Source organism: Malus domestica, chromosome 02, assembly GCF_042453785.1.
Source record: "Malus domestica chromosome 02, GDT2T_hap1".
Classification (NCBI taxonomy): Eukaryota; Viridiplantae; Streptophyta; class Magnoliopsida; order Rosales; family Rosaceae; genus Malus; species Malus domestica.
In genome coordinates, this window is record NC_091662.1 from 46,071 (window position 1) to 60,569 (window position 14,499).

Here is a 14,499-nt window from a genome sequence, read left to right on the forward strand (position 1 = left end):
TAGATAAAGCTTGTCTGTAGTCTTCACACGTAACATCAGCTTTCCAGATACCACATACCACTTTTTCAAAGTGCTCTGACAAAATTAAAACACGTGAAGCTGGCAGCTCCCACTACATTGCTATGACCAAGAAGGGTAAAGGAATAGCATTACTACTTGTTATTGGGAAATCCCTATATACATTGACCTCCCCCCTCAACGAACAGGCAAACCTGCAAAAATGCTCAACCCTTTCTCGCATTCGAAAAGGCACCCTCAACATAACCTCTCGAAATACTCAGCTTTATTTCCCCCCCGATAATACCTCAGCAAATAAGCCACACCAAGAACAAGAGTATCTCATATCATCAGGGTCGAAAGCAAGAGTATCCCATATCATGCTTTCTCCTTGTCTTTGTCTTTGTCCTTGTCCACACCTGCAGGACAAGGAGAAAGAGAGCAGTCAGTCGGAACCTGAAACCAAACCTCCAATTTGGAACTGACTGCCTGGAGCCTTTGCCTGGTTGCTTACTTAGCATTGCTCTCGAGTACTCATCCTCAACTGCTGTCAAGGTCACGAATTCCACCGGCAAATACCTCATGACAGTTGATCAGATATTGGCTCTTTACACTGAAGCTGCCAAGCGTGGATGAGTCACTATGAAGGAATGTTCTGAAGGACCATTTAAATGCAAAGGTTGCACACCACTTCTGCCATGCAAAAGATTGAAGCAGAAGGTTCAACGGTGAGCTGAAACAGATCACTACAGCACGACACCTTTCCATACCACATTCATTATTCCGTCAACAGCAAAAGTATCTCATATCATCAAGGTCGAACGTACTCTAGATTTGATGGACTTGTTTTGACCCTCAAATTTTGGAGTCGGCCTTATACTCTGAAGGGCACCAGAAAACCCTCCAGCACAGTTCAAGAATAAGCTTGTGGAAAGTTACTTCTTCAAAAGCAAAAGTATCTCATATCATCTCTTATCCATTTGCTTCTCCTTATCCTGGCAGTTGAATGAGAGACAAGGAGAATGAGAACAATCAACCGGAAGCCGAAGTCAAACCTCTGATCCTGGGTTGCTTACTTGGAAGTTTGACTGCTTACCTTGTCTGTCACCTCTTTCGGCAGATCTCCTAGCTCGGCGACTTGGGGGACTCCTACTATAGGGTTTGTATCGCACTTGACCAAGCCCGAAACTACAAGTAAGCTTCAAGTGAAATTGATACATTACCTTGTGCATCTTCATCGGTTAAAGATACCACCCCTGGATGGAGGAAGCGTACTTCCAGAGAAGATGCCACGTCTACCTATGAGAAAGATAAGGCAAGTGAAGACGATACCACACCTCGGTACTTAGAAGTTTCGTGATTACTCAGCGGCTTGGATCTTGCAAGTCCCCAACCGAGGAGCTTCCCTCACTCGGGAACTTAGGGGAGCACTGTTTGTACCATACTTGACCAATCCCGAAACTACCGAGCACCGGCCAACGCTATACTGTCAAGGACCCAGAAGAGTTCCCCTCCGACCAGGAGGCCAATCACTACTCGACACGTGTCAAGATTAGAAGCCAATCAGAGCGCAGCACGTGTCGACATCAAGAACCAATCATAACATGACACATGTCAATGTGACAAAGCTACAAGTTTTTCTATAAATAGGGGTCATTCCCCCACAATATTGCCTAATGCCATTTGTGTTAAATCATTCACAAGAACTCACTAAATTGAGAGCTTGATCCTTTGTACTTGTGTAAGCCCTTCACTACTAATAAGAACTTCTCTACTCCGTGGACGTAGCCAATCTGGGTGAACCACGTACATCTTGTGTTTGCTTCTCTGTCTCTATTCATTTACGTACTTATCCTCACTAGTGACCGAAGCAACCAAGCGAAGGTCACAAAACCTGACACTTTCTGTTGTACCAAAGTCTTCGCTGATTTTGTGCATCAACATAGTGGATTTGAGGTTCTTCAAGAACTCAAGTGTGAGAGCTTCGTTACTACGAAAGTATGTGACGGTTCAAAGTATAAAAATAAATTATTGAATCGTTAATGTCCAAAAGTGATCTTCAAGTCAATAATTTTGGATTCATTATCAGATTAATGGGTTGCAGGTCACTTTTAATTAATTCAATAAATCGGGCCATACAGGGTCGATTGTAGAAGCTAAATAATATTATTGGATCGAAAATATAACCCCAAAAATATTTGGGCTGGGTGTCATGAGTAGGCAAGGCCCTAAGGCCTCAGGGGTGGACTGCAGGCCACGGGCCTAGGTGAGTGAAAAAAAAGAGCAGCCCAAGATGTAGGTTTGGGCTACAAGGGGGTGTGGGTCAAGGCCCAGCGACAGCTAGCCTGTGAGGTGGTGCATGGGAGGACAAAGCTCAGCCTTGTGGGTTCGTATGGGAGCCTAGCCACATAGGCTGGCTTCCTATGTTGCGAGTCGCAAGAAAAACTAAGCCCAATCAAGTGGGCTAACACCGGAATGAGCAGGTATGCGGGCATAGGTGCGTGTGGGACAATGACCCAACAAGCAAAGCTTATCGTGGGTTTGGTCTGGATCCATGAAGGGTCTAAGCCTCCTTAGAGGTAGAACTGAGGCTTCAGGCCCATGCCAATCAATCAGGACGAATGCATAGGGGTCCAAATAGGTGTAGCAAAGCCCAGAAGGCTGCTGCCGATGTTGTGCTGCAGGGGTGGTGTCATACTATGTCCAATTTCCCTTAGGGTTTAGGAAACCCAAATTTGCTTCTAATTCAGTTTATATAATTTGACTCACATATTCCACATAACAATTTAATTGTGCAATGCATGAAACAAATATATATATATATATATATATTGACAAATATATGAACATATACATTATATATATTGAAAGGAAAATATAAACATAAAGGGGTTCATGCATCATGGGGAATGTTTTCATGCTTCATGGATGTTTCAAATATCTTCTTTTATTTTAAGCGTACCTGATTAGCAGAAAACGAATAAGCCTTTGAATTTGGTGGATGATAGCCTCCTCCTACGATGCGTCAATTCCTCATCTTCTGGCAAGAGCGTGTTGATAACGTGTTGTAGGCCTATTTGATTGAATGATCTAGGGTTTAGAGAGAAGGGGCCGACAATATTAAGGGAGAATAGAGATTGATTTAATTGTGAAGTGTGTTTGATTCACCCCATTGTGCCTTTATTTATAGTAGTAGGAGAGGTAAAAATCTTTCCCTTTAGGATTACAACATTTAATAGGTAATCTACTCCTAATAGGAATATAAGATACATTCTTAGATTCCCTAAGATTTACACAATCACATTCCTATTCTAAATATGACTGTAACAAATAGAATATACCTTTGCCGTTGGAAAATTCTGTTAGAGTTAACGGAATCTCACCGAAAACTGTAGAAAAAATTCCAGAACACGGTCAAGGCTTCTTAGCTTGATTTCAACGTATTTCCTAGTGAAAATCACCAATTTAAGTCCCAAAAAGGGTTTAGAGACTTACCCAAACTCAAATTTGGAGGAGGAGTTGGATTCGACGAATGGAGCTCAGCGAGGTTCACTGGATTCTGGAAATGGATACTGAGAGCATGCATGTCAGTCCTATAGTGATTTTCCATCAATTTTTACATGCAGAGATGTATTTAAGTACCTAGGGTTGATTCGAGTAGAGTATGAACTCTAAAGCTCACAAACTCACCAGAGTTTGCAAGAAGGAAATGACCAGAAACTAAAAAAAATGCACAGAGCAAATGCAAGGGTTAAATCCCTTTTTTCGAATTGGAAATCACCACAAATCCCATCCCAAACAAGAATAAAACATAACGAAACAAGATTTGCATAAAGAAACTCTCATGGGTTCAAGTTTCAAAGCTTGAAGCCCTAGACTTCAATGGTGCCGAGGTCCACACTACATCGATCTCACATGCAAGACCATATTTGTGTTCCTTAAGTCTCAAGGATGTCGAATATGAGATTTTGAGGTTTGATTTGTGAGGGAACTGGGGTGAGAGCTAGGGTGAAGCTTTCAGAGCTTAAAGAGAGAACGCTTGAGACTTAGAGATAGAGAGTGTGTGTGTTTTCAGCTGAGGGAAAGAGAGATGCTGAGAGTTATGTAATCCCACTTAAACCCATTTAAATAAAATTATAAAATTGCCCCTCCAATTATTTTTAATTACAAATAGACCCTCGAGGTCTCGATTCGTAATTCATTTTCGACGTAAAACTAACGTACGAAAATTAAGGTTAAAAAACTGAAGAAAATACGAGGATTGACTTTCGAGTCAAGGCTCGATAAATTATTTAAGACACCCACTTAGGGGCAAAATAGTTATTTCATATGTCTTGGGAATAAAATACAATATTTCAAGGTACAGGTCGTAACGAACAATGACAATATTGAATAACAGTCTGAACCCTCGTCTGTTGCAGCATCACTTCCAAGACCCACACTCTTTAGTTTTCTATTTATAAATTCATTGAATCCAACGGCTAATATTTAATATAATCAAATCCAATGGTAAAACGGCTAAAGTAATTAAAAAAATTCTTTTATGTGTTTCATATTCTTTCATAGCGCTCTGCAAGTTCCATGGTGTCGGTTTAGTGATTTTTCAATATTTATCGAAATCTAAATATTTAGGTAAAAATGTTCATAAAATTAAATTAGGATAGTCTACATAAATTTTTTCTTTTTAAGTTACTTTAAAAAAAATTATCCTAAATTTGTTTTTAATAATATTGGACTAAAATTTAACCCATAATGATTGGAGGAAAAAAATTATTTATGGGTTAAAACCTAAATTGTCTGAGTTAAAAATTTTAGGTTTTAACCAAAGATTAGAGATGGTCTTGGGGACGGATGTGGATTTTTATCTTAAGAAAAACTCAATGCATTTGTATATAAAAGGGATCTTTTGATATAGCCGCCTCAATTTTGAATTCTCTAGATCAAACATTCATGCCTTTTAATGATTTGATTAAACTTTTTTTGTCATAATTTTTGTGCTATATGCACATTATATTGTAACAAATTTCCTATAATCTAGCCTTTTGATTACACTCTCGTCCGTTAGAGATAATTGTAAAAAAAAGTTGGTTAGATTCAATTTATTTTCACAATAATGCTACAATTTAGCAATAATTATCTACGATTTAAGATATTTTCTTTCCAAAATAGTTTTAAATCCCCCAAAATCAAACGTACCGAAATAAGTTTTTCTTTTAGTACTTTAAGAGAAAATAGGTTTAAGAGAAAATAGGATTGAGAATAATATAAACGTACCAATACACAATGTGTACAAAATAAAACGTACCAAAATAAAATAATGTACCAATATTAACAATATGTATCAAATCAAACGTACCAAAATTGCAAATAAACATACCAATTAATGTTTTTTGTAAATTCAAACGTACCAGCAGATAATATAAACGTAATGTATTGTACCTAATAATAATTTGTCAACAACTATACTTAAAAAACAACAAAAATATATATATAATTTCACAAAAAAATTGAGAAAATTACACAGAGCTTTTATGTTGATCACCAACTATTTGAAATAGAAAAAACCATTTGAAAAAAGAAATAATATTAAATGTTTGCTTAACAAAAAAAAAAAAAAAAAAAAAACTGATCGAAACATATATGGAAGAAGAGAAATATAGTTTAATTACTAATATCTCCACTAAATTAGGAAAAGTGCATTGATAAAAGGATAAATTCAAAATTTATTTTAATTTTAAAAAATAGAGGTGACTATTGGTCAAAGCACTTTAATCAAATTTAAAAAAGGCACAAATGTTTAATATAAATGATATAGAAAAACTGTAGAGGATTCTAATTTTCCCTATAAATTATAAATTGTAATTTATTTTGAGACCATTTTTAAATTAGCAGCCTTGAATAATAGAAAAGCAAATTTTGTGAGAAAAAAATAGAAAAGCAAAATGTATATCGGGCCACTAAGAAAATGAGGGTAAGGCCCAAAAGGCCGAACGTCCAAAATAAGCAGCGAATTTGGAAGTCGAGACTCGTTAGAGAGCGAGATGAGGGAAAATGGAAGAGCTTCAATCTTAGCCTTTCATTAAATGATAGGCCATCATTATCTGTCGTCCTACTACGCCTAGTCCAAGAGAAGATGGTTTTATTTCAGTGGCTTGCTTTTGCGAATGAAGCTCCAAATTAACAACCAAGCAAGCATGGCTTCGGCTATTCTTTCTCTGGCCAAACCATCTCCTCTGCAGGTTCAGGTTCATGGTTTTGTTGTTCAATTGTATGTTATATATATGCTTGCTAGCGTTTGCTAATTAACTAGATTCAATGTGTTATTTATTACTGGATGATACATGCATGAGCATTGATTGATGAGAAATATTTCAATGTCTACAGCCAAATGGAAAACATTTTGCAGAATTCTCAGCTCTCCCGAAGCCATCAGCCTGCCTGCCTTTTGGCAGAAAGACCTCAAACGATGTGAGTACCGCTATTCCTGGTCGTCTCTTACCACTAAACAAACTATGTATAGGAATCATAAGATTGATTTTTATCTGAAAAGTAGTGTGTAGAAATCATTTCCCATCGCTTATAGGCTTAGCTTTGAGACTAACTAAACCTAACAAAAAGGAGGCAAAAACATAACACAATTTCAAATATCTTGCATCCTTTTTTCTCATGGATGTTATGTTTCATCTGCTTTAGCAGCAAATGATGAAAAGTAAAGTGGTAGCATCTCAAAGAAATATTGCGTGCTTTGCTTTGCAAGAATCATCCACTTCCACTGGTGAGTTGCTCTATTTTCACAATGTATGGCAGGGATTCATTGCCTTGTGATTATATCTGACACATATTATAGTAGGGCAGCATTGGTAAAAAGTGAACTCTTTTTGCCCCTTTTACGTACTAGCTGATGCTGCTGCTGCTGCTGATACAAGTACAAAGGAGGTTAAAACAGCTGATCAAAAAGCAGCAGCTCCAGCAAAGCCTAAAGTTGCTGCAAAAGCCCCAATGAAGGAGTTGCCTCAAATGATGGAGGAGGACGTTATCCCGCCGTTGAAAGCAATACTCGAAACTCAAGATGAACTCTCTGATATTGAGCTATGTTTTCAAGACAACAGGGTCAGCTACCTATATATACTAATTGTCTTTGAACTTTCGTTTGTTCGTTCCTAGCATTTTCATATTATAATAATTGATACTACGTACTCTGGTTTGATTGAAAAATGAATACATATATATATATACAGCTGGAAGGTTCCTTTATAAAGAAGGGCAATTCTTATTCGTTTTGGGCCTTCTTCCCCAGTGGAGTCCTCACAGGTACCTCTTGTATCTTGCCTTGTCAAGTCTTCAATTCATTGATTGATGTTTGTGCACAATTTAATGAATGAATTTACAGAAAAGTGACATTAACAGAATATGGTACACATGCAGGTCCAAAGGGGTTTTCTCTGTCTTCGTATGGCTCAGGAGTGAGCACTGTTGAGCCATTTCTCGTTGATGAGAAGAAAATAACTGCAAAACATATTGTCTTTTGGGTTGAAAAGCGTTTAGCCGCTCAAGGAATCATTCCTGTCTGGAATTAGATTAGTTTTCCTTTCCACAAATCCTTCATTTCATTCCCCACTATATATAATATTCATTGTAAATTAAACGAACAATGCATTACTTTAATTTTGGATTTTAATCACTCTGATCTGATTTAGCCATCTTGTTGATTAAGCAATTAACAGAATTGGGCACCAATGCAAGTTGGTTGGGTCGCCCAGGAGCTAAACCCTATGAATAAGATTTATTTATTATACCCCAGAGTCGGATTGAATTTTGATCTTGTTCCTTTTAATTTGATACATTAATTATTAATTGTTATTAATATACACATTACCTGATTCGGATTATGTACCTAAAATACCACACCTAGTATATTCAAAGTATTGAAATAGTTTTCTCTTTGGAGTTCGGGTGCGTTTGTTGTGCCAGACTATCTCGAACTGGACTAGCTTCAGGCACTAAGGTCATCTCCAACCGAAGGAGGGCCAGATGGCTGGTTTTAGCCTTCTGGCCCTCCAAGAAATTAATATTTTAATGAACAGTGCAGTGTCATATTTCTTACAATCTCCAACCGAGGGCCAAAAGGTCATAGGGCCAAACATAGCCCTGTGACAAAAAATCATCTCCAACTGAGGGCCAAACATAATTTATTATTTAAATGTTAAAACTACAACAACTTAAATTTATAGGACAAAATGAGAATTTATTAATATTTTTTTTTAATTTGGCCAAAACAAAAAAATCGGTAAATGATGTCAGCTACCTGTTGGATTTGAATTTTTTTGACCTATAAATGGGGTGGATATTGGGTTATAATTCACACACCTTTGAATTCAATCTCTTTCAATTCACGTTTGCCATGAATTCCAACTTTGGATCATCTTCGGATTCCAACTGAGGGTCTTTATCCAATTCAGAATTGGAAGAAAAATGGGCGCAGATGAGACGAGAAGATGAGGAGTTTGATGAAGAAGATGAAGCATGGCGCAACACACAATATGTGGCAGCCATGGCTACGGCCACGGTGTGTCAGCCAACTGAGGAACAACCTCAATGGGGTGACTCTGTTGCTGGTCGCTCTTACAAACCACGAAACAAAGCGATGACGCATGCCAATTTGATGAACAACTACTTCAACCTCAACTCGGTGTACACATAAAAGGATTTCAAACGTCGCTTCCGGATGAGGCGTCATATCTTCAAGCGTTTACTTCATGATGTCCAGCAGGCTAATCCATACTTTCGACATAAGCTGGATAGAGCAGGCCGCCCTGGTTTCTCACCTCATCAGAAGGTTACTATTGCACTACGAATGATGGCCTATGGCTCCTCAACTGATTTGATGGATGAAACCCATGGTATGTCTGAGTCTACATGCCTTGATACTCTTGCTGAATTATGTAAAACAATTGTTCAACTTTACAAAGAGGAGTATCTCTGCGAGCCAAATCAAGAAGATTTGAATCGGCTCCTTCGCAAAGCTAAAGATCGTGGGTTTCCGGGCATGGTAGGGTTATTAGACTGCATGCATTGAAATTTGAAGAATTGTCCCACCGAATGGCAAAAAAGCTTGAGCGGAAGGTCGAGAAAGCTAACTATTGTGTTAGAGGCGGTTGCCTCGTATGACACATGGATCTGGCATGCTTTCTTTGGAGTCCCTGGATCCCAAAATGACATTATAGTTCTTGGGCATTCACCCATCTTCAATAACCTGACGGAAGGTAAATCACCTCAAATTGACTACTACATCAACGGGCGTCAGTACAATATAGGGTATTACTTGGCAGATGACATCTACCCAAATGCGACACTTGTCCAAGCAATTCCAAGCCCTGCGAATTCATAAGGATTCGACGTGATCATGGTTACTAAATTAGTATACGTGTACAATTTATGTTATGTGAGCCCGCTTAGCTCAGAGGTTAGAGCATCGCATTTGTAATGCGATGGTCATCGGTTCGATTCCGATAGCCGGCTTTTCTCCGTTTGTTTGATTTTTTATTTTTTACATAATTGATAATGTGAAATCAAAGCGAAAAACTTCTTTCGCTTTTCCCAAGGGTCACCCTATCATCTCGTAGGAACTTCCAATTATGAATAAAAATGGGATTGGAGGAGTTCGGTCTCTGGAGAACAAATCAATCAAGAAAAGAACCCTGAATTTTTTTTATTATTATTTTAAATTCTTTTTATTTATATAATACAATTATTTATATACAATAAGGTCCGGATATTGATACAATTCCTCTAATTATTCTTTGTAATACAATACTTCAGTAAATTTCGATTAATTTATCATATTTTAGTTTAGTTTTAATTTTGTTTTATGAAATTTCATAAAAAATAAGGAGTCTTTATGTCACGTTACAGAGGGCCTCGTTTCTCGGGGAGTTGATAAGCTAATTCCTGTGGATGTCTATTTGCCGGGCTGTCCACCTAAACCGGAGGCCGTTATAGATGCTATAACAAAACTTCGTAAGAAAATTTCTCGAGAAATCTATGAAGATCGAATTAGATCTCAATAGGAAAATCGGTGTTTTACTACCAGCCATAAGTTTCGTGTTGGACGCAGTACTCATACTGGAAATTATGATCAAGGATTACTCTATCAACCATTCGTAGGTTCAATTCCTACTGGATGCACGCCAATGGGACCCTCCAATAAGTCTATTGGAATTGGCTCTGTATCAATGTCTCCATCATCTTTCTTTGGCTGAGTGGTATGTATTTCCATGGTGCTCGTTTTTCCAATTATGAAGCATGGCTAAGTGATCCTACTCACATTGGACCTAGTGCCCAGGTGGTTTGGCCAATAGTGGGTCAAGAAATATTGAATGGTGATGTAGGCGGGGGTTTCCGAGGAATACAAATAACCTAAAAATGGTTTACCTTACAACAAGAGACATACCTAAAAGATGTTGAGAGAGCTTTCAATATTTTACAAGTACGGTAGAAAATCATCAGGGAACCGATAAGAGGGTGGAGTCAAGAAAATTTGGACTCCATCATGATGTCTTGCATCATATTACACAACATGATTGTGGAGGATGAGCGAGATGTGTATATTGATGGAGAGTCTGATGATGACTAAAAAGATCCAAATAGGTCAAGAAGGGCTCGTGCAAAAATATATGATGGGCCTAATTTGTCTTTGAATCCAAGAACTGGTAGTATCTCTTTAAATGAGTACATGAGACGCTATAGGATGATACGTTCTCGTGCCACAAACAAGTACTTACAACAGGATCTTGTTGCACATCTTTGGGACAAAAGAAGCATGGAGTAGGCATTTAAGCTTTATGTTGTTAAATGTTTTTTAAAATGTTGTCTAAGTTTCATGTTGTTAAATGTTGTATAATTTTTATGTTATTTAGTGTTATTTAATGTTGTTTCATGTTACTTAATTTAATGTTGTTTAATGGCTTAAGAAGTTATAGGAAAAAAAAAATTAAAAAAAAATTTCAAAAATTTTGTAAAAAAAAAAAAAAAAAAATCAAATATAACGACTAGCTGACGTCAACAACTACATGTTGCATTCAAATAGTGGCCCCGCCCGGGGTGGCTGGGTTGGGCCAGTCGGTTGGCCATTTGGCCCTTGTTTGTACAATGGAGCCCACAAGCCCTTTGGTCCGGCCCTTGGTTGGAGACGGTTTTTGGACTCTTTTTTTTTTGCCCTCTGGCTCTCTGGACCATTCGGTTGAAGATGGCCTAAGTTGGATTGGCTTGGCTTGGACTAAACAGGATAAGAATAGTGAAGTGTTTGACGCAGTGCCGAACTATGTCCTAAACTAAAATATTTTTTAGCTCAAAAACATTCATTTCAATTTTCTTTTATTTTTTTATTTCACTCTTCATCTATTGCACCCCTCCTCAACAAAATGCAATACAAACACCAAACTTCACAAACAACCATCCACTCAATCAATTGTTCAAAATTGATGGTATGAGAAAGTAGTAATCTGATGCTTGCCTTGTGTAAATCTATACAACACTTCTTTAATCAGAAAGCAAGTTTATTACCTAATGCTAAAAACTCTGTATCAATTTATAGAAAAATATAAAAAGATGGTATTTGATTTACATTCACAACAATTATATCACTGCTCTTGTCTATTCTTTGATCTCTCTAACTACAGCTTTACAAATATCCTTACCTTGTCGATGGATAATATTTTTAATCCTTGATGATATAGCAAGTGTTAAAAGAGACCAAAAATCCAGAAATCGGTCAAAAGCTCCAGCGACAAAATCGATCAAAACCCAGACAATCAATTAAAACCCAGAAATCAATAAAAGCTCCAGCGACCAAAAATCGATCAAGACCCAGTATAATTTCACGAATCTTCACAACAAAATCAAAGAAAGTGAAGAGAAAATGGAAAAAGGAAGCCGCGCGAGACTTATGAAGACACAACAGTGGTCGGAGCGAAGGTTTGGAGAAGTCGTGGAGCGGGACGAAGACGCTGCAGGGAGTGGTAGGTGACTTCGAATTGATCGAGACAGACGAGGAGTCGAGCAAGACGAGAGAACGGGCTTTGCAATCTGCTGCTTTCTGAAGGGTCTTCCTAGGATCCTTCAGGCTTCATGCATGAAATTGGCTGGTGTGAGTTTGTGCATGACTTTCCGGCAGTGTTCCACTGACGCTGAATAGGTTTGGAAGGGTACTGTCAAACTCAAATTTTCAAATATATTCTGAAGTCTACTGTCGAATTCAATCAATGCTTAGAGGGTGTGATGAGTTTATCAAGAAAAAAGGAGTTTCAGAACTCAAGACATTGTCGCTGATTACTCTGAGCAGGTTGAACTTTTGTACCTCCAAATTCCAATAAAATTACCATCCAATTTCCAAAATACATCATAAAGAATATCTATTAAAACAGCTACATGGCTAGAAAACAAGGCACCTAACGGTAACCATAGTGTTAATCCACATTATATAGTTTCAACAGCAGCAGCTCACCTGCAGCTTCAGTTTACTAACCATTCCAGGGGAAATTTATTAGCCTCCCTCTTTGTGATGACTTATTTATCCAGATTTAAAACAAATTAGAACATCCAATATCTTCAGTGTCGGGGTGGGTTTAGCTCAGAGTGACAAGCACTTATTACTGCTGCATATACAAAAATCTCAGGTTTCATTTCCTTCTTTTCCATCTCATGAAGATAAACTAGTGCCTCATCAGGCCTGCCACACTTGCAAAGACCCGTAATGAGCAGCCTCCCTCTTCGCGATGACTTAATTCTCTAGCTTTAAAACAAATTTGAATATCCAATATCTTCAGTGTCAGGGCAGGTTTAACTCAGAGAGACGAGCACTTACTACCGCTGCATATACAAAAATCTCAGGTTTCATTTCCTTCTCTTCCATCTCATGAAGATAAACTAGTGCCTCATTAGGCCCGCCACACTTGCAAAGACCGGTAATGAGAGCCACATAAGCAATTCTATTTGGAGTACATCATTTCTTTCCCATAATGTTCCAAAGCGCAAGAGCATCATCGACACTTCCAGCATTGAACAACCCGTCTATTAATGTTTTGTAGGTAATCACATTTGGTTCTTTGTCTTCACCAAACATCCTGGAGAGGCAAAGTATCGCTTTATCAACATGACTATTTTTACACCATTCATCAGCAGATTGTAGGTTACAACTATGGGAACAAGACCCTTCATCACCATCTCATCCAAAAAAAGATTCGACTTCACTCTTTTGGCCTTGCAAAGCCCACTTATCAATATGTTATGAGAAACTACATCATGACAACAGCCAAGAGCACAGATTTCCCAGAACAGCTGCAAAGCTCGATCTACTTCTTGAATTTTGACCAATCCGTTCACAGCCGCAGAATATGCGACTATATCAGGGAGAAAACCTTCTTGAACCATGTTATCAAGAAAATTACAAGGTTCAACTACCTTTTCATGCTTGCACAACTGCTTCACAAGCAAGATGGAATATTTTATCCACCGTTCATTTCCACAAGCACGCATCTCCTTCACTAGGTTAAGGGCTGCTACAACATCCTGTCTTCTACAGAGGCACCCAAATATAGAGTTTTGGGTAAAATGTGTTGGTTCAAGTCCTGACTGCTCCATCTCTCTCAAAAGCTTTTAACTTTGGTCCAGTCTATCTGAATTGCACAGTACATCAATCAAATTTTTATAAATTGATACATTTGGTATACAGCCGATCTGAATCATATCTTTGTACAGGCTTAAGGCCATGTCAAACTTACCAAACTTAAGTAGACCACCAATAACAATTTCAAAATCAGTTGTCACAAGACGAACCCTTTTCTTAACTACAAGGATCTTATCTACCTGACCATCATAACCAGATTCTTATTGCTCCATTGCCTGAAGAAGTTGTAAGCCTTATAATGGAGCCATTATTAGTAAGACCATTAAAGCAAAAGCATATCCTTTTCATCAAAATATCCTTGGACTTCCCCAAAGTACCCGAATCATTACCACTTCATCAGAAAATGATGGTATGAGCTTTGCTAGTATCCCAGCATCAGCATGGATTCCCAACGCCTTCATCTCCGAATATATAGACAAGGCTTTGTCAAGCTATTTATTCTTATAGAGTCCTCCAATCAGTACATCACGACTCTTATCATGTCATAGCCAACAACGATGTTTCGGCGTGCCACGATGCGAGGGTTACCGTGTCAAGACAAACCATGACATGCATTTTTCCAACACATTGACACACTAACCCTCGCATCGTGGCACACCAAAACGTCATTGTTGGTAGGAGTTATCCAGAAAGGAAAAAACAAAACTGCACAGCGGTTCACCTTCCTTAGCTTTGCCTTAACGACATCGTTGGCTTTCGAAATTCTCCTCTGAATTCTCTCCAATATACTGGCTCCGTCACTCACCGACCAGGTATGTAAGCCTTTCTTTCTCTCCTCTCCAAATTCTTAGTTTCAATTTCCTATATTTTCGAGAAAC

At 38.2% G+C, this 14,499-nt stretch overlaps 2 protein-coding genes and 1 non-coding gene across 6 annotated transcripts; all 3 read left to right on the forward strand.

Moving 5' to 3' along the window:
* The first annotated feature begins 6,042 nt into the window (after window positions 1-6,042).
* LOC103448337 (uncharacterized) lies at window positions 6,043-7,797 on the forward strand. Of its 4 annotated transcripts, none has more exons than XM_008387578.4 (6): window positions 6,043-6,242; window positions 6,382-6,465; window positions 6,694-6,772; window positions 6,896-7,107; window positions 7,236-7,308; window positions 7,423-7,797. In XM_008387578.4, exons 1-6 carry the CDS (start codon window positions 6,162-6,164, stop codon window positions 7,572-7,574), a joined length of 681 nt encoding a protein of 226 aa, XP_008385800.2. In that variant the 5' UTR covers window positions 6,043-6,161; the 3' UTR covers window positions 7,575-7,797. The 4 variants fall into 4 exon arrangements, with proteins under 4 accessions (XP_008385800.2, XP_008385801.2, XP_028954342.1 ...); XM_008387579.4 differs by having other exon boundaries at window positions 6,044-6,236; window positions 6,691-6,772; XM_029098509.2 differs by having other exon boundaries at window positions 6,044-6,236.
* Window positions 7,798-8,479: 682 nt separating this feature from the next.
* LOC139187958 (uncharacterized) lies at window positions 8,480-9,073 on the forward strand. The gene is made up of 2 exons (XM_070804620.1): window positions 8,480-8,686; window positions 8,768-9,073. The coding sequence occupies exons 1-2, from the start codon at window positions 8,480-8,482 to the stop codon at window positions 9,071-9,073; spliced, it is 513 nt and encodes a 170-aa protein (XP_070660721.1).
* Window positions 9,074-9,443: 370 nt separating this feature from the next.
* Window positions 9,444-9,516, forward strand: TRNAT-UGU (transfer RNA threonine (anticodon UGU)). Its single transcript has one exon. It is a non-coding gene; the product is annotated as a tRNA-Thr (tRNA).
* Window positions 9,517-14,499: the final 4,983 nt, after the last annotated feature.